Raw genomic sequence first — 19,719 nt, 5'->3', positions numbered from 1 at the left:
AAGCTCTCCTGTCACCCGGGGGTGCGAAGGACCGTGACAGTCGTCCGGCAACGCTTCTGGTGGGCATCCCTGGAGGCCGATGTCCGGGATTACGTCCAGGCCTGTACCACCTGCGCCAGGGGCAAGGCCAACCACCAGAAGACCTCAGGGCAGCTACAGCCACTGCCCGTGCCTCATCGCCCCTGGTCCCACATCGGCCTGGACTTCGTCACGGGTCTCCCGCCGTCCCAGGGAAACACCGTCGTCTTCACGATAGTGGACCGTTTCTCCAAGGCGGCCCACTTCGTGGCCCTCCCGAAGCTTCCAACGGCCCAGGAGACAGCGGACCTCCTGGTCCACCACGTCGTCCGTCTGCATGGTATACCATCAGACATCGTCTCCGATCGCGGTCCCCAGTTCACCTCACACGTCTGGAGGAGCTTCTGCCGGGAACTGGGGGCCACGGTCAGCCTCTCGTCTGGGTATCATCCCCAGACCAACGGGCAAGCAGAGCGGGCGAACCAGGACTTGGAGCAGACACTACGCTGTGTGACAGCCGCGCACCCGACGGCCTGGAGTACCCACCTGGCCTGGATCGAGTACGCTCACAACAGCCAAGTGTCATCAGCCACCGGCCTCTCCCCGTTTGAGGTGTGCTTGGGGTATCAGCCCCCCTTGTTTCCGGTGGTCGAGGGAGAGGTCGGTGTGCCCTCGGTCCAGGCCCACCTACGGAGGTGCCGTCGGGTGTGGCGTGCCGCCCGCTCTGCCTTGTTGAAGGCCCGGACGAGAGCGAAGACACATGCAGACCGGCGGCGGGCCCCGGCTCCCACGTATCGTCCTGGGCAGGAGGTATGGTTGTCCACCAAGGACATTCCCCTTCAAGTGGACTCCCCCAAGCTCCAAGACCGATACATCGGCCCCTTCAAGGTCCTCAAAATCATCAATCCCGCCTCAGTGAGGCTTCAGTTGCCGGCCTCGCTGCGGATTCACCCGGTATTCCACGTCTCCCGGATAAAGCCCCATCACACCTCACCCCTCTGCACCCCGGGTCCGGCACCACCTCCTGCCCGGATCATCGACGGGGAACCGGCTTGGACCGTGCGTCGGCTCCTCGATGTCCGTCGAATGGGTCGGGGTCTTCAGTACCTGGTGGACTGGGAGGGGTACGGCCCCGAAGAACGCTCCTGGGTGAAGAGGAGCTTCATCCTGGACCCGGCCCTCCTGGCCGACTTCTACCGTCGCCATCCGGACAAGCCCGGTCGTGCGCCAGGAGGCGCCCGTTGAGGGGGGGGTCCTGTTGTGTGGGCCGCTGAAGAGGAGGTACTGCTGGCCCACCACCACCAGAGGGCGCCCTGCCTGGAGTGCGGGCTCCAGGCACCAGAGGGCGCTGCCGCCGACGAGGGCTGCCAGGGTGACAGCTGTCACCCATTACTGGACACAGCTGACTGCACTCAGGACGGAGGTATATCAGCAGGACAGCGTCTCCACCTCAGTGCCGAGATATCGCCTTGAGATTAAGGTAACCTTCTCTGCAAGCTCATATTGAAGACTCTGATAAACCTTGGTAAACCTTTTCAGGACAGCTGACTACAGAAAGCTACTTGCTTGGATAAGTACTCACCTTTCCTGCTTCATTGTAACAAGAGGTGGAGGCGGCTTCTCCCCTCTCCGTCTACTGGGTGCTGTCGCATCCATACCTGTGTGTTTGTGCTCTTTCCCGCCAGCAGTACCGGATCCGACGAGCGGAGGCAGTGGCCACCTGGGAATTCGGGACTTGGCGGTTCCAGTACTTCTGGGGTTCGGTGGCAGAGGAAATCTGGGTGGTTCCGGTTCGACTAGGACGGACGCCTCCTACCTTCGAGCCTGCCCACACGACACCAGCAGATTTCGGCTTCAAACTCCAAATTATTAATTGTTGTATTGGTTGTGCTCTTTTCACAACAGTAAAACTTGTTATTCACCTTTCTCCATTGTCCGTTCATTGCGCCCCCTGTTGTGGGTCCGTGTACCTACACTTTCACAACAGTCTACATATGTTCAACACTTTCACAGCAAGCAGATACATTATATACAAAGAGTCCAGGAAGTCACTGAAACCATGCAACTCTGCCTTATTCCAGGACAATTGCAAACCCACACTTCTCAAGTGCTGCAATCAAGATATCCATAGATTCTGCAAAGATCGCAGCATCATCTGAGAAGTCAAGATCAGAATCCTTCCTCGCCAACAAAAGCACCTAATGTAAGTCACTCGTTTCCACAAGCCTACAATTCCACATTTTTCACAGCCTCTTGAAGTTTCTCACTTGTCCAGAAGGGGGCAGTCTGCCAGTGATGGTTATCATGGGTGAAGCAAGTGAGCCCTGGCATGCTGCAGGTGTCATTGTTCTGGAGTCTCTTGAGGAATTTTCGTATTTTCTTTCTGCGTTTTTGCTCCTTTTGCAGCCACTGACTCTTCTGTTTGGATTCCACTCTGATGAGAAGAAAGTACATAAAATGAAAACCATTTGAGGAGCCGTGTGTACATTGCATGCACTCATAAATGTCACTTTCAGACAAATGACATCATTTCATGATCCTTCAGTGGCACTATCAAGACATAACTTATTGTACATAAATAGAAATGATGAGCGGATCGATATAAGCTTTAGGCGGCATCATGAGCTCTACTGGCTATGGAGAAATGGTGGAACAGGTGTTTTGTGGAATATATTTTTTGACCTTTGATATACTCCAGAAGGCCATCATCTACAGCTGTGATTACCAATGTGTGGGCTGCAGCCCTTTGGTGGGCTGTAAGGGTAGTCCAGGTAGGCCATGAGAAAGGTCATTACAAACACATTTTTAATTTTGTATGAAGTTTAAAATGACCTAAAAATGGTTTTATTAATTTTAAAAGGTAATGAGCAGAAATTAAACAAAGTCATGTGATTTTAAATGATGTAATATTCTTCATTTATCTAACCCACATTTGCATAATATATGGAAATACCTCACCATTTACGCATTCTTCATCAAAATTGTGATTAAAGGATTTAATTGGCCTCAGACAATTTTTGGATTTCAAAATCGGCCCCTGTATTCTTACGACTGGGAATGGCTGATTGAGAGATGCTCACCCAGTGAATCAGTGAATCCATCCATCCATCCATCCATCCATCCATCCATCCATCCATCCATCCATCCATCCATCCATCCATCCATCCATCCATCCATCCATCCATCCATCCATCCATCCATCCATCCATCCATCCATCCATCCATCCATCCATTGTCTATAACCGCTAATATAGCAGTCACAGGGCAAGAGGTGTCACCCAATGAATATTCCCCACAATTTTGAAAAAAAAAAACCCATTTCAGAGTTATTTTGTACACAGGGTAACGATGAGAGCAGACAGCAAAATAAAAGTTATTTGACAGTGAAACAGAAACATCTGTCACGTCTACCTGAGTGAGTGTAAACGTGCTGCGTTAAACCTGAAGTTCACTTTGTCTTTGAGAGGATAACTGAAAGAAAAAAAATGTAAAAAGCGAGAATTGTCACACGTGCAACAAGATGCCTGCTCATGTCTGTGTCAAACTGCTTATATCTCACCTGGGTGTGTCACACTGACATTCCTCTGGGCGCACTTTTTTTAGGTGACCTTTAACCTCACGTAGGTTCTTGATTTTAGTCTGCAACGTTTCAATCTAAACACACAAAGATAAACAAATTACAGATCTTCTGCCAACAGGAAAAAGGAGAGACTTCAGACGTGAAGGAAAGGTGCAGTGCCTCGTGCTCGATGTGCAGTTTGTGGTCTTTCCATGCCTGGAGGGATTTGTAGAGGCCTCCATCACACTTGACTGTGTCATTCATAAGAATGGAGCACCTGTTGAAAAGAAAACAACACATCAGTGTCTGGCTGAAATGAGTGGAATTTGACATCTAATTTGTGTGCGTGTTCACACACACACACACCTACCTGTATGTGACTTTCAGAGCAGGAGGTGGTGCGAGTTTGCTGCTGGCGGTGGGTTTGGCAGTTGTTTCCATGCCACTGAACTCCTCGTTGTCCTCCTCACTGGCCGCTCCTCTCCGCCCGTCTCTGGCCCAGCTGGTGTTTCTGGAGCTCAGGGGCCGGTAGCCGTCCTTCAGGTCCACTGCATACAGATCTCCATCCAGCTCAAAGGACACAGAGCGGGTCCAGCGTTTCCTAGATACGGTCTGGGCAGCTTTCATCTCTGAGTAAGACGAGACAGAAGGATCTGAATAAAAGAAGAGCAGAGTCTGTCTTTGATACTGCAGATTAGGATCACTGACAGTGAAGACAGCACACAGCAGAGAATTAGCCGGATTCATTCCACACTGTAAGCAATTGGTGTCCTCTGAAATGAATACATTTGAGCTCCTTTGTATGTTTTGCTTTCAAGAATAAATGACTGAAGGCTCATTTGTTTACTGCAAACCTCCACTTGATGGCAGCACAGACACACTGTGCTTATCTCATCAATACTTCATATCCCATAAATATACATATATTTTTTTTGTGTGTCAAGGTCAGAAAACCGAGTAAAAAGCTGAAAATTGCTTAATGCAATCCTTTAACCATCATGAAAAACATACTATCCTGAAAAACACACAATCTATCCTCTGTGACCTTTTCCCGTTACGGTGTTATGATGTCATAAGTGTCACTGATGCTGACATTTGTGGTTTTACAGTCCACATGAGGTTGCTTCCACAGGAAGCAGAACTGTATTACTAGAATGAACACTCCATATTCGATATTACAGAGAGTGACGTGCACAGACTACTGCCATTACTAACTGTTGAACAGTGACTATAGACACAACACACGTGTGGTGAAGTGGGCCATGTCACCATAAAAACACTCATCAGATTTCCTTCTAATATGTCTCTTTTAAAGCTAATGCTCTGAATAATCACAAATATTATTTTACTGAATGAAATATCTGAATGCTGTAAAATTCACAGTTGTGGTGTATTCACTGAATTATCACCAAAAACTATTATTTTGAGGTTCTGAGTCCCAGACAAATTTAATATCAATCAAGGCACTCTGATCAGTTTAATTACCACCATTTAACATCAATCAAAGGACTCTGATCAGTTGCTTTTAATTGCAGTGGAATATGGCGGCTATAATTTTCCGTGCTGTCACATTGTCTGTGCACTATAATTTCACTGATTTGTAAACTGGAGAAGAAATAATTCAAAGAATGCTTTGATTGGAATAATTACGGTTAAAGATGTGCCTCTCCTTTGAAGCCAGACCTTCTTCAATATTTTGTCAACATTAAGGTAGTTTGATTTTGCGCAAATGATGGCAACTCATAAAACATGCACTCTATACAGATTTAAAATCATCACAGGCAGTGTTGCTATTTCACAAACATACCAACTGTGAAATCTTACCAGTTAATCTTTTGTAATTAGCATGGTCGCGTCGTTTCCTGCTGCTTAAACTTGCATGCAGCGGGCTGATGTCACACGGGGACAGTGGTTCGATACAAACGCAGATCAATACACTTTTAGGTATTAATATTTCAGAAGAAAACAGTAAGGTAGTATGATGGCGTGCCCAGGAAATTTAGTATTAAGGACATATTTGGGGGATTTTAGATGAGTTCTTTGAAAAGTAAATGCTTTATATTATATTCAAATAATATTTTTAAAAATAAAAACAAGGCCACATTGAAGTCTAAATCACTGGTCTGGTGGTTGGTGGTGTGAAAAGTTTTGAATTCTGCATTTTATACCTGTTAATTTGTTATTAATCTATGATCACTGTTAAGCCACACTTTGATTAATTCAACAATATCTCTTTTCATCACACACCTGTGATAATAGAAACATCTAGCAAGAGTATTATGTTGTGGTCTAGAACTAGATTTGTTTACATGCTGAAAAAATGTTGGATATGTCACATATTATGCCCAATAATCTGACAAAATTTCACACTGAACAAGATCTCCATTGCACACCTGAAAAGCACGTCTGCCAATCCAGTTAACGTAGTTCAGTCTTATATTATGAGATCAAAGAGATATCATGATGTCATTGTGATGTCATGATGCCATGTTGTAAGTTTTAAATGTTTCACAGTATGAGGATGTTTTTCAGGGGATGTGAACAAGTGAAGAATCACAGACTGAAGCTGATTGATGAGGATTTTGCTCATTCTGATGAACGTGACATTTCATCGGCAACTGGGAAAAAAAAAACATGAAAGTGAAAATGCAAATCTTAACCTGGCATGTAGGAGTAGTCAGTCTTATATTATTATATGTTCAATCCACAATACATTATGAACCCAAGGCAACTATGTTTGACAGGTTGGATAGAACACTAAGTCTGGATTGTATAACATCATGTTTGAAAAGTATTTTTGTGTTTTTTTCAACACCACAGTGAAAATTCCTGTTATTAGTTACTGTGAGGTAATTCACCATGATGTCATTTTACTATGATGTCATAAATGATATCATGCTCTTGTGTTTATTCCCTGCATTGGTAAGAGGGCTTGGACTTCAAAAATGTGGTTGAGTGGGTGAGTGGGTTGGTCTGTTCCAGTCAGCCTGTTTCGACAACAACGCAAAAACAATAAAAGGTATCTTGTAACTCACCAAACTAAAAGAACATATCATGAGGACAAGCCCTTTTGTATGTGGTGAAATGCATAAGGACAATTACTCATGGGCTCTCAAAATGGCCATAATTCTTAAATGGCTAGTATTTTTGTAAATCCCAGTGAAATAAAGCTATTAGTCTATATCACAAGCACATGTTGATTGTTTTATTTCTGCTTGATTGTGGTGATAATAGAGGCAAAATTCTGAAAATTGTGTCCCCTGTCCAAATACTAATGGACACAACTGTACTGTCAAGGTAATGTTCCAAAGCATTTTATAACCATTTAGTGAAAAATAATCAAATCATATATTTGTGTGTAGTAAAGTACATATCTTATAAGACTTTTTCTTGCAATAATGTAAGTTATGACATCATAATGGTGAAGGCTCGCGGAGGAAACACATGGATGTCATTGTGTTTTCAGGTTTCTGAAATTTCTAACTTTATATAAATTTTTTCCCAACCCTTTCCCAGACTATCAAAAGGTTGTAGTTTTTACTGTTAATGTTTATTTATTTATTTATTTATTTGTGTCAATATTTTTATAAACTGCCACAAGGATGATTTCAAATAACTCAAGTGGTTTTTCTGGAGTAAATCAGATGTTATTATTCATGATCTGATCACTAGTGAATGCAGGTGACTTACTCTTCTTGGCGAGCAGTCGCTTCTTCTTCAGATCGGTTCTGAAGCCAGTGTCTTCACAGTTACAGCTGTCAGAGGTGGACGGGCTGCTGTGCAGCTGCAAGCTGCTGCTGGCCATCAGCGCCTGCATCCGCGGGGCATACAGACTCGCCATGCCTTTACACTTATACAGCCTCAGCTTGCCAGTAGGGTCCTCCACACACTGCCACTTCTACAACATTCCAACAGAAAATGTGATGAGTCTGCTGTAGGTCTCTGGCAGTGAACACAAAAACCACATTAAAATTGTTCTTCCTTGGAAACACATTGATGTTGGTCTGTACAGATCTGCGGTGGTGTGCTGTAACACCATTTAAATTGCTCCATACTGTCAGTACTAAAATCATGTTTTAGTCTTTTATTCCAACTGAATTTTTAACAGACTGCAAGGTTCTCACAATCCGCCATAATCTTGAAGGATTAAAATAGAGACTTTGATGTCTACGCACCCCTGGGAGTAAAAGGACTGCATATTATCCTTTACCACAGCATCAGTCTGATTGCAAAAGATCAGGATGCGTGTACTACGCTCCTGTTGCACCTTAAGACTTAACAGGCTTCCAGTCTTTCCCTCTGAACACTGGTACCTGTCCTGGCTGCTGGCAGGACGTCTGGTACTCTGCTTTCTGGCAGAGATCTCTGACCCGCTGGTATTTTGGCAAAAAGTTCTCCTCCTGGGCCATTTCCTTCCCATCAGCTCTCTTGTGCAATGGCTTCCTGTGTGAATCGGAAAACAACTCAGGCGAAGGTTTTCACACCAAACTAAACACAAAGGGCCCTATATTGAGGATCTATAACAAAGGTCTCAACCTGATTGTAGAATCAGGTTGAGACCTCTGGTCTATAGTGACAGTCTGAAGTGCATAGCATTTGGAACGTGTCCAACTCAGTTTTGCTATTTCAACATGGTGCAGGGTGCAAAGAAGTTGTATTTAATCAGTTAATTAATAATGGGTGTGTTTTGGGTGCAACATGCAATATAGCAATCAGATGTCAGCTGTAATTCCATTTAAGGGTCTGTGTGCTAGATCATAGTATACAGACATACAGCTTGTGGACTCAGCAGGTGAGAGAAGTGAGTTTTTTTTGGCGGGGGACTTGATCTGGTAAAGTGTCAAAGCACGCAGCACATCATTTACTGGAGCAGCACCCACCACAGCTGTCCGAGGTGAAGGAGACTCACCCTCACAGGAGTCAACAGACCAGCAACTCACCTGCCTTTTCAACTGGGACCATTAGAGGGTGCTGTAGAAACAGTGATGCAGTTGTTGTGCAACAAAAGCGTCAACAAAAGCTGTGCGCATTTGAAGTGTTTTTGTTTTAAATCATGTGGTACTTGATTTTGGAGACTTTTGGAAAATTTTCTCTTCAAATGTCACTCTACTTGTGCCACAAATCAGTTGCATTGATGATGTAAGAGGAGTTCTCATTCAATTAGTGTCCAATGGTTTGATTAAGAGCAAGACTGCATGCACACTAACCACTTCACAATCAACAAACGTGTCTGAATCTAGACCACCTTTTTAGTGGGCGGCCTTAAAAACAGAAGCTGGATGATTGATACGGGAGATGATGCAGTTAAATAGTTGTGTGCTTTATTCCTACAACTCCTCCGTCTCCTCCATTTGTCCAATCTCTTCTACAGTCCATCAGGTACAAACAATGCACCAACAGTACACGTGGATGCACAGACAAGTGCAGGAATATTTGTTACTTAATCGATGTGGGTGTTGAGCATGAAAATAACAACTGTGTTGGTTGGAAGCAAACAATGACATCTGCACTCTGCGCCGCACTGCGTCAGGTATAAGATAGGGTCCAAGGAGTCTGACAGGAATCAAATCATAAAATAAAATCAACCACGTAACCATACCCTCTTTCTACCAAGAAAGAATCTCTCCATGTTTTACTCTTCCTGTTCAGATGGAACCTGGAAATCAGTAAAAATAAAGAAACAGGACAAAGAAAGAAGAAAAAGAAGGAGGAAAAAACCCATCTTGTCAGACCAGCCTGTGATATTTGCTCAATACAAACATGCACTATTTTTTCAAATGCCAACCTCGAAGTTCACTGAAGAGAAAGTACTACTTGGTATTTACACTTGGATTATATTTGGATTGCAGTTTTAATTTTATGAAAGAAGAATATCAACAAGAAGCTTTAGCAAAACTTCCAAGCAAAAGACTTTAGATGAACATTAATCTAAACTGCAACACTGTAAAATTTGTTCTTGAGATGACAGCAGAATGTCCAGTTTGAGGTAAAACAATCAATATATGCCTTCACCTATTGACCGGTCTTTCTGTGTCCAGCAGCTTGAGGATAGATTTGCCGTCCATATCAGATGGAACATCAACACTGGCCATGTCCAGCAGAGTTGGTGCCAAGTCAATGTTCAGCACTATATGAGGATTACTGCAGAGCAACAGAGTAAAATGATATTTACTAGAGATATTAGGCAGAAAAAGGATCACCATCAGTTGTCATTATTCTTGCACATTTCATATTGGGACAATGGGCTAACTCACACGGCCCCTTGCTCCACATTAGGTCCTCGGATGTAGAAGGGTACACGGATATCAAATTCATAAGGCATGGATTTGCCTTTGACCAAACCGAACTGGCCGATGTGGTAACCGTGGTCTGAGGTGTAAATGAGGTAGGTGTTATCCAGTTCACCCGTCTCCACCAGCATGTTGTACATCTATGGAAGACACAAATCATCTCAAAGTTATACTTCATGTTTGATAGCTCGAGTCTCCTGTGCCACTTTTTAGGAAAAAACAGAAAATATTTCCTTTTTTTTTACTAAGGGTGTCAGTGAATACATTAAACAGTCTCAGTCAGAATGAGCACAGATCTCTCAGGATTTGAGGCAGAATGTGTATTTTCCAGTGTCTGAGTTTAAGTGCATGCATTTGAGTCTCTGTTTTTCAGTGCACGTCAATGTGCTTTTCCGCCCACCTTTTCCACACTGTCATCCACAGACAGCAGGGTTTGCATCCTCCTGCGCTGCAGCATGTTGGTGAACTGCATGTGGACTGGTTTCATCGGCCCCGTGTAGCGCAGGATCCAGTGTTTGTCTGGGTTGGGGGCGTAGTTGTAGCTGGGAGTTCTGAACAAAGTTTGAACAAACAAGAAATATTAAAGTGGTACAAGCAGCATTTCACTTCTGCCCAACGTTTAATTTGTTAAAGAGAGAAAAGCAAACAATATAAAATATCAACAAGTAATGCTTCATATTGGAATGAATTACTGTTTCCACATTCGACTGCTGTAGATCTAATCCAAACAAGCAGAAAAGTAAGCAGAGCTCATTAATACCCCAAACCCACAACTCAATACCTCCCTTTTATAACTCATTTAATTTATATCTTAATTTATGCAGTCTATAGATATCAATGTAATGAAAATGTACAGAGTACAAAAAAGAAGACTTAAATTCCAAATCTTCCAAATTTAATATCCTCTTTGGAGAAATGTTCTAAGACACCGTGCACTCAATAAAGACCTTCAGTCATTTTTTTGTCCTGTCTTCATTTGGCATGTGTCTCCATGAAAGGTCAGCAGTATATTACATGATGGATACTTGTTGATAACACAACAGCATATTTGTTCTGAATCTTTACACTGCAGCTCCTCCACTGACATGGATTAGAGATTGTATTAGCCTCATTTCAGAAGAATTGCTTGAATAGTTTATGTAAAATCTGCCATAAAAAATGTAACAGTCAGAAAACCCCTGTTTAAAATGTGAAAAAAAGTAAAAATGCATAAAATGATGAAACTTGGCATTGTGCCTCTTCTAGTGACACAGAATAAGATCCTACTTTGAAAAGTATCACTTGAGTAGTTTTTGTGAAACCAACAAATTTAACAATTGCATAATTTTTAAAGAAATATTGTTTTAAATTTCAAGAATTTCTAAAATTAAATAAAACTTTGAAATTCACCTCTCCTATTGGCAGAGATTATACTGTGAATTTTCTCCACACATCTTTTCACTTGAGGTCACCACAACAGATCTGTCACAGATCTGCATGTTGATTTGGCACATTTAGAGCCAGATGCCCTAAATGACGCAACTCCACAGTACATACAGAATGGGCAGGGTTGGTCTTGAGCCAAGCACCTTCTCCTCTGGAAACAAGAGCACTAACTGCTTGGTCACCAAAAAATATAGTTTAATAGTCCCTTCAATAGTATACAAATAATGAATGTGTATGAGTTCAATGGTACGAACAATCCATGAGGTGAAAGCTGGAATGTTCCATTCAACAAGGTTAAGCAAAGTTGAAAGGAACATTCCAGCTTTTCATCAAATGAAAGATTCCTTCCATTGAAAAAAAATGTAAAACATTCATTATTTGTTTTATATAATGGCTAAAATAGATCCTTGTCATTTGACATTATATTAATTTATAAACAACAGAAAAGGGACTTACATTTTGGTGTGCATCATTGGTGCTTTGATGTCAACAGTCCAACACAAACTTTAAATAGCAGTCCAAAATTGTTCCCAGTCAAGTTGGAAAAACAATTAGATATTTCAAAAATAATTCTGATGATGTAGTCTGTGATGCCATGCACTGACTTCATGTACTTAAAAAAAAAAGACTTTGATCCAGTGAAAAATCACGTCAGAAATTAGTCCAGCTCTTCATCCTAACTTCATCCTCTTCAACCTAACAGCCCTTCATGCCTCCAGGTGGCTTACAGCGTAGTAGATTTATTTTGTTTTTTTAGAAGAATTAGCACAGTCAATTAGCAGCTTCAAATCGTCGTCCGTCAGCAAAACAATCTCTGCCATATTTAGCTAAACGCCTCCCCCACTAGTGGGTGGTGGTCACTGCATGCAATGGTACAAAACCTATGGAACCATATTTGCATGGTAAATGGAACCACATAGCACACTAAACGCAACGTGACACAAATGGGACGAATAATCCCTGTCACGTGACATACAAAGCACCAATCAAATGATAAGGATCCACTTAGCTGTTATCTAATTTTTGCTATATGACCCAAACAAAAATACCTTCAGTTGAATGGACAGAAAGATGGAATCCTTTGACATTAGTAATATACCCGTGTCCTTTTGTTGGGGTATATTAAATTATCACTGCATGTACAGTGACATTACATATCCAGAGAAATATCACATTACATCATCTGCTGCTGTTTTCAGTCTATTTCCTTCCAAAGAATCCAGAACTGAGTGTTACATAAACTGTGTAAAATGCAAAGAACTTCAATCAATAGGTCTGCACATAGTGAGGATGGTTTCATCAATATTTAACTGCAGGCCATATAGAACTTTAATTATTTCAGAATAAACAGTGCTAAATATCTAATGAGATCTTAGACGCAAATATAATTAACATTTAAAGTGTATCGATTGGACTTTTAAAAAATGCTAATGTCTCACAGCCTGCTCCCCAGAGACAAAGGCGGTGTGGCGACATGTCTGCTTGGTGCTGAGGTGAAAAGAAAGGAGTGTAGGACAGCGTGGGTGTGAAGGCAGGAAGAAGATGGAATGAGAAAAATAGCCAGAGTACATCACCCCAGGGAATACAAACATACGAAGGAAGAGCAATTAAAAGTTTGTACAAAGACGCTGGGGCTGAGTTTTTAGAATATTCTGTTTATAAAGCATGTGCAGGACAGGTTAATGATGCTGGAGGTATTAGACGAAGCAAAAGCGGCTAGAAGGGAGAGGGCACAGCCTGCAGTCTCATTACTGGCCTTGGATCTGTCTCTAGAGGCCACTAGCAGGAACGTCATTAGCCAGCAGAGCTAGACAGCCAGCCAGGAGCGCGGAGGACCAAGGAGACGGAACCCGGGATGATGCATGTTTGTGCCTAATCCGACAGCTATAATCACATGTATCTCAGTGCTTTGATCATGGCTGACAAAATGCTACAAATTAACAGGCTCATTAAAGTGGTAAAAATGGATGTGGAAAACATGTCAGAAAAAGAAAATGGAGTGAAACATCAGCTCTGCAAGCTACAGCCCACTGGAAGCAGAGAAAGATGAGATCGAGGTGAGATTATGGAATTTGTACAATTCTGCTTCAAATGAAAGCGAGTGTGAACGTGTGGATGACTCATATGCAGGCAAAATGCTGTGGATGTGAAAAATGGAAAAAATGTACCTTTGTGTTTGTCAGCTACGTCAACCACATTATCCAGTTTATCCAAAAAATGGTCTTTTATTCTAATTTCACAAGTAAATTATGGCACTTTCAGAGACGCAGACGTCCACAGCTCGGTGAAATGAGTTTGTTTCAGCACTCTGCTTGTGTCCTTACATGTGTTGTGATGCATTAGAGAAGGCGGCATTGTACTGGGGGGCTGAGTCCTCTGGACCGTGTGGGGCCACATGGCTCAGGACCATCATGACAGGACGGTGAGGGTACATCCTCTTGGACATACGGAAGTAGTTAATGCTGTCGTTGGTGATGATGTCTGTCAGGTAGTCCTGTGGAGCAGACAGACACCGCCTATTAAGCGTGCAGGGAAACACACACTGAGCAAGCAGATGCTAAAGCCTTCAGTACTGTGCCAGGTCAGGGTCGATTATAGACCTGCTGCTACTCAGCACTACTGACTAAATGATTATCCAGATGAGATTTTGCCTTCCATTTAAAGCACAAAAAGCCTATGCAAATGATGAAAGCTGCCATTAAGTTCTGTTTAAAGATGGAGTAGAAATTACTTCAATGTTGACGAAGTAAGTTCCACATTGGCCCATCAGGCTAGTACATATTCCTGAATACTATAGTATGAAGGAGATGAGAGTCTACAACTTTACTTGAATGGGATGCCAATCTGATGCAAGTTATTTCCCAAGTCAATGCTGGGTCATTCCATGTGAAATCAACCAGTTAGAAAAAAAAATTCCCAGGTCACCTCTCAGCCCTGGTCTGCAAATGTAATATGTTGTTCCTATTACAAAGTTATGGCAAAATGCCAAATATTAGGTCTCTTTTGAAGTTATAGCCCGGAGAAATTTTTGTGAATTTTTCACATTTTGTGAAAATGGTGTTTTCTACCAACTTTGGACGTCAATAACTAGACTTCTGCTAATGTTACAGCATTGAAACTGTGTATCCTAGGCTAACCTTTTGTGTAGAGTTGGAAAATTGAGTCAATTGTGTTGTACCTGGTATGATCTGCCACCTATAAAGGCCTCTAAAATGGTAGCAAACCCATAATTTATCATATTTCTGATAGTCCCAAAATGAAGGTAAAACATGTACTATGGCAGTCTAATTTGTTTTACCATGGTGTCTGACGTGATTGAGCATTGCTATTAGATTATATCATATATAAAGTTGTTTTATGCCAAATTTATGGTTGCTAGACTTGCGCTTTCATTCCATGCAATATGATACATATCAATACATTTCTTTGTTTAACATAATGTAATCTATCATTTTCCATAATAAAGCAGAATAAGCCAAAAGTGGCAGAGCTTACCTTCAAATATATTCATTCACAGTATGATAGAAGTCCAGAAAAAGAAGGCAGCTGTTGTTATGCCACATTGAATTTGACTGTGAAGTTGTAAATTGCAACTGCAAATAATGTCACACCCCAGGAATATATGCGCTTCTTGTAGTTTCCACACAACACTGCAAGTTGTAAAATAGGCTGGAGGCCTCAATGATTTTGGAGTATTTTGTAGTACAGAGTGCTACAAAAATATGTGGTCCACCAAAATGACTTAATTTAAGAGAACAAATGGCACAGTAGTTACGTTGGTGTTTTAATGTACTGCTTGATTTGTATTGCGGCGTAACCAGTCATTGTTGGCAACATCTTCCATGTTAGCCAGTATTTGTGGTTGATTATGTGGTATTCAATGCATAAAAATAACATAACATCAATAAAAATAATAATAAAAAAAATACCATAACAACATGGCCACAGACAGACACAAAAAAGAAAATTGCTACAACTACGGTTGATGCTTGGAGCAGCCATGTTGGGCTGTGAGCTCTGTCGGGTTTGAAGGAGATGACAATTTGGAATTCCGACTTCAGGAGGTCTTTCTGGTGGGTGCAACTGGGAAATTCTGACTTCAGAGTACAACTGGAAGGCATCATTAGCATAGCATAAATTATGTAGCATTTTGTGAACTGGTATGACATTAACCAATTGTGAACCGAATGTAAAGTTCAAATGGGTACATTTATCCCTCATACTGCCTACCACTTGATTTTGTTTTTACCACACAAAGTTAAATGTTCCTATAACCAGTCTTGCAAGAGTCTCGCACCTCCAACCTTTGAACCTTTATGAGAGTTTGAACAGAGGTGGAAAACTCCAGATTCAGAAAGTAAAAGCCCTACCATGTATTGTTTCTACCTGTGCACTTAAAACAGGTGATCTCTATAATTAGCTCATCAACCTGCCTGGAGAGTTGAACTAATTACAATCAGCCGGTTTATTAGGAAGATGGAACAAATATGTGGTTGGACTTTTACTTTCTGAAGCCGGAGCTTTCCACCTCTGAGCTTGAACATGTGGAAGTAGCAGCAAAACAAGCTTTACTCAACCTATTTATAATGTTACAATTGAGCCATTGACCACTTAAATGATAAATGGACTGCATTCATATAGCACTTTTTCATCTGCATCAGACACTCAAAGTGCTTTACAATTATGCCTCACATTTACCCATTCACACTCACACACCGATGTCACGGTGCTGCCATACACAAGGTACCCACTACACCCCGGGAGCAACTTGGGGATGAAGGACGTTGCCCAAGGGCCTTTAGTGATTTTCCGGTCAGGTTTGGATTTGAACCGAGGATCCTCTGGTCTCAAACCCAACGCTTAACCACTAGACCAGGGGTGGCCAAGTTCGGTCCTCGAGAGCCACATTCCTGACACTCTTAGTTGTCTCCCTGCTCCAACATGCCTGAATCCAATGAAAGGCTCATTAAAAGTCTGCTAACGGGTCTTTCATTGGATTCAGGTGTGTTGGAGCAGGGAGACAAGAGTGTCAGGAAGGTGGCTCTCGAGGAACGAACTTGGCCACCCCTGCACTAGACCATCACCTCCCCAGACCAGTTCATAGTACATTTAGATTGATTCAGGGGTCTGTATGATGTAGTCGTATCTATTACTTTAAAATTGATTTTTGATTCACATTGGTTAATTTTTACACCTTTTTTTTATTTACACAAAGACATCAATAAATGAATCAATGAAAATGTCTGCCTAGACAAACAAGAGTCGAGAACTTTTGTTAATAAGGATTGATGCTGAAATTGTCAAATTCAAGGGACACAAAGAGTGAGTACATCTTGCATCCCGCCCAACTCAGTCCCCACCCCAGCCTATTATATGCCTCACTACAAGTGTGAAAAGACAACTCCGGATATCATCCAGACCTGATTCTTTAGACCATGCTTTCCATCTCTACCTGATGGAACCACAACGGATTCGTCAAGTCTGGGATTTCTTCGATTGATTGATTGATTGGCTGAGCACTCCTGACTTAGTTAATTATGAGTGGGTGTTGCAGGGAGAGTTGGACAACATGCAGGGGAGGTGATCTCCAGGAGCAGTGCTGGTGACCTCTGCTCCAGACATTGTCTAGAGCTCACATAAGAAAACATCTTGAGTAAACTAAATAATACTTTGCTTGATTGTTACTTCTGTGCAGATGATTATTCTATGAGGATGGGTGTGTTATATCTCAGGTAAAGAGCTTTCAGACCTTTGAGTAGTTGCTGCTGTGTTTCTCTCGAACTCCATTCCGACAGAGGGTGTAGTTGTAGAAACGGGAGTTCTTCACCAGAGCTACCCACTCCCTCCAGCCAGGGGGCACATAAGAGCCGTTGTACTCATTTAGATACTTTCCGAAAAAGGCTGAGTGGGGAATAAGTGAAGAGAACATTAATTTGGCTTTTCAAACTCCAATACATGTATGAATGTCTCAGCTTTAACAACATTTTACCAGTCAGGATGTACATGGAGCAAGCATGACAAAATTAATACATCATGAACCAGAGATGTTCATAAGTCATTTTTTGCAAGTCTAAGTCAAGTCTCAAGTGTTATGTCACGAATCTGAGTGAAGTGCAACAATATTTCATTCTGTGACAGCATCTGTGATGTTTTTTTACTGTCTCAGGTCTCAGGTCTCAAGTCTTTGGCCATCAGGTCTGTCCCTAACGCTGCATTGTTAAATCTTACCCAGATTCTGAATTCAAAGCTGTATTGTCGCGCGTCCATGGAGGGGGCCTGGGGACATCCCCAAGCCACCGGTGAAGTTTTGTAAAAATTGAAGTGAAATTGTGCAATCTGACATGTTATTTGGATCATTTTTTGTGACTGTGCATAATCAAATTTTGTATCAATCTTCAGCTAACAGACTTAACATGAGCAGCATAACTGCCACCATTATCAACATCATAATCACCATCATCACCAACATCATCAACATCATAATCACCATCATCACCATCATCATTATCAACATCATAATCACCATCATCACCATCATCATTATCAACATCATAATCACCATCATCACATCATCATTATCAACATCACCATCATCATTATCAACATCATAATTACCATCATCATTATCAACATCATAATCATCAACATCACCATCATCATTATCAACATCATAATTATCATAATTACCATCATCATTATCAACATCATAATCACTATCATCACCATCACCATTATCAACATCATAATCCCCATCATCACCATCATTATCACATCAACATCATTATCACCATCATCACCATCACCGTCATCATAATCACCATCATCAACATCATAATCACCATCATTATCAACATCAAAATCATCAACATCACCATCATCATTATCATCACGATCATTATCATCATCACCTCCAGAGTTTTCTTGTATCCTATTGGTTCAAACACGTCACGTGATATGAAGGTGCACTCTGATTGCCTATCAGTTCCTCCTGTGTCAGCTCAAGGAATGACAGAGGACAAATATTATTGTATATATTCATCTCTGCCCAATGACAATAAATGTCCTTCTTCCTCTTAGCTCTGCCCCCAGAGTCAGTGGCAGTAGTTTATTGCTTATACGTTTGGATTACATCTTAAATTCATATTCTAATCAATAGGGTTCCAGCCTCACGGGGCTTGGACCCCTAAATTTCATCTGTGTCACTGGACCAGACAACACTGGAGCCTTTTCATGAAAATGATGCCTTAAAGCTGCTTCCGCATGTACAGGAATATGAGGCTGAGAATTTGTAGAGTCATCAAATGGAGCAGATGTTTCATAATGAAGCATTTTACAACTTTACGGTTTCGACACTTAAATGAAACTGATCTGACACCGCTCTATGACTTTTCTCTCTGGTAAACAAGACAATATGAAGTAATGCTTCATAAGAGTCAGACTCGACTAATGCGAGCTTCAGATACCGAGCTGCAAATCAATTCCTGCTGCAGCGGACAGACGTGATGGAGAGCAATTAGAAACGGACAGAAATCAATCTGTAAATGATCTTGCACATGTGCAGCTGTTTTTTAATAGAAGGAATCCATGTGCTGTTGCTGTTCATGACTTTTGGACCTTGAGTCTGAGTCAAGTCATAAGTCTTTGAGGTAGAGCCGCAAGTCAAGTCTGAAGCCACTGTTTGTGCGTCTTTAGTGCCACTCGAGTCCAAGTCTCAAACTCAAGTCTCCATGTCTGTCATGAACACACCAAAGGAAAGGTCATAATGATTAAGTAGTGATGTCAACATGACATAAAAAAATTAGTCTTTAGATGACTACAGACCTGTAAACCCTTACTCACAATCCACTGCATGTGTGTTGGACATGCACATGCTGCAGGAAGTGGCAGCTAGGTCACAGCCGTGCAACAGCTACCCGGGGGAAAGTTTGTGAAAGACAATGATGGAGATGAGCCATGGAAAAAAATCTGAAAGTTTTTGGCAAGGGCGGAAGGCCCGAATCCCCTGGCAGGGGGTCTGGGGGTTTAAAAAAAAATCTAAATTAAATCTCAGATGCTCTCAGATGCATTCTGGTGCATTTTCGGGTCTATTTCACGGTCCTATTTTCTTCTCAACGCAACTCTCAACTCAACTCAACCTTTATTTCTACAGCACGTTTAAAACAACAGCAGTCGGCCAAAGTGCTGTACATAATTAAAAATGCGTACCAAGTCACCCCAATCATAAATAAAGAAACTAAAAATAACAAAGTTGCAACAGGCAATAAAACAAATAAAAGACAAAGTAAAATAATAAGTAAAAAGTAGTAAGAAATAATTAAATTAAATTAAATTTATTTCATTTACATAGCGCCATATCACAACAAAGTTGCCTCAGGGCACATCGCATAAGTAAGGTCTAACCTTACCAACCCCCAGAGCAAGCCCACA

General features: G+C 41.8%; 1 protein-coding gene across 4 annotated transcripts in view; it reads right to left on the bottom strand.

Annotated features, from left to right (window-relative positions):
- The window catches only part of sulf2a (sulfatase 2a), a 142,316-nt gene that overhangs the window by 15,270 nt on the left and 107,327 nt on the right, over window positions 1–19,719 (bottom strand). For 2 of the 4 annotated variants that reach the window (XM_034167247.1, XM_034167251.1), the window contains exons 5-17: window positions 17,042–17,193; window positions 13,617–13,786; window positions 10,268–10,418; window positions 9,832–10,007; window positions 9,590–9,718; window positions 9,177–9,233; window positions 7,891–8,020; window positions 7,268–7,475; window positions 3,948–4,206; window positions 3,758–3,854; window positions 3,578–3,672; window positions 3,430–3,489; window positions 2,286–2,452 (exon numbers count right to left, since the gene is read on the bottom strand). In XM_034167247.1, coding sequence (XP_034023138.1) covers window positions 2,286–2,452; window positions 3,430–3,489; window positions 3,578–3,672; window positions 3,758–3,854; window positions 3,948–4,206; window positions 7,268–7,475; window positions 7,891–8,020; window positions 9,177–9,233; window positions 9,590–9,718; window positions 9,832–10,007; window positions 10,268–10,418; window positions 13,617–13,786; window positions 17,042–17,193 — 1,851 coding nt within the window. Of the gene's footprint in view, window positions 1–2,285; window positions 2,453–3,429; window positions 3,490–3,577; window positions 3,673–3,757; window positions 3,855–3,947; window positions 4,231–7,267; window positions 7,476–7,890; window positions 8,021–9,176; window positions 9,234–9,589; window positions 9,719–9,831; window positions 10,008–10,267; window positions 10,419–13,616; window positions 13,787–17,041; window positions 17,194–19,719 lie in introns of all 4 variants that reach the window. The other 2 variants (XM_034167246.1, XM_034167250.1) reach the window with 1 other exon arrangement.

This window comes from Thalassophryne amazonica, chromosome 3, assembly GCF_902500255.1.
Source record: "Thalassophryne amazonica chromosome 3, fThaAma1.1, whole genome shotgun sequence".
Lineage (NCBI taxonomy): Eukaryota > Metazoa > Chordata > Actinopteri > Batrachoidiformes > Batrachoididae > Thalassophryne > Thalassophryne amazonica.
The sequence above is the reverse complement of the archived record's forward strand: the minus strand, read 5'-3'. Positions and strand labels throughout refer to the sequence as shown.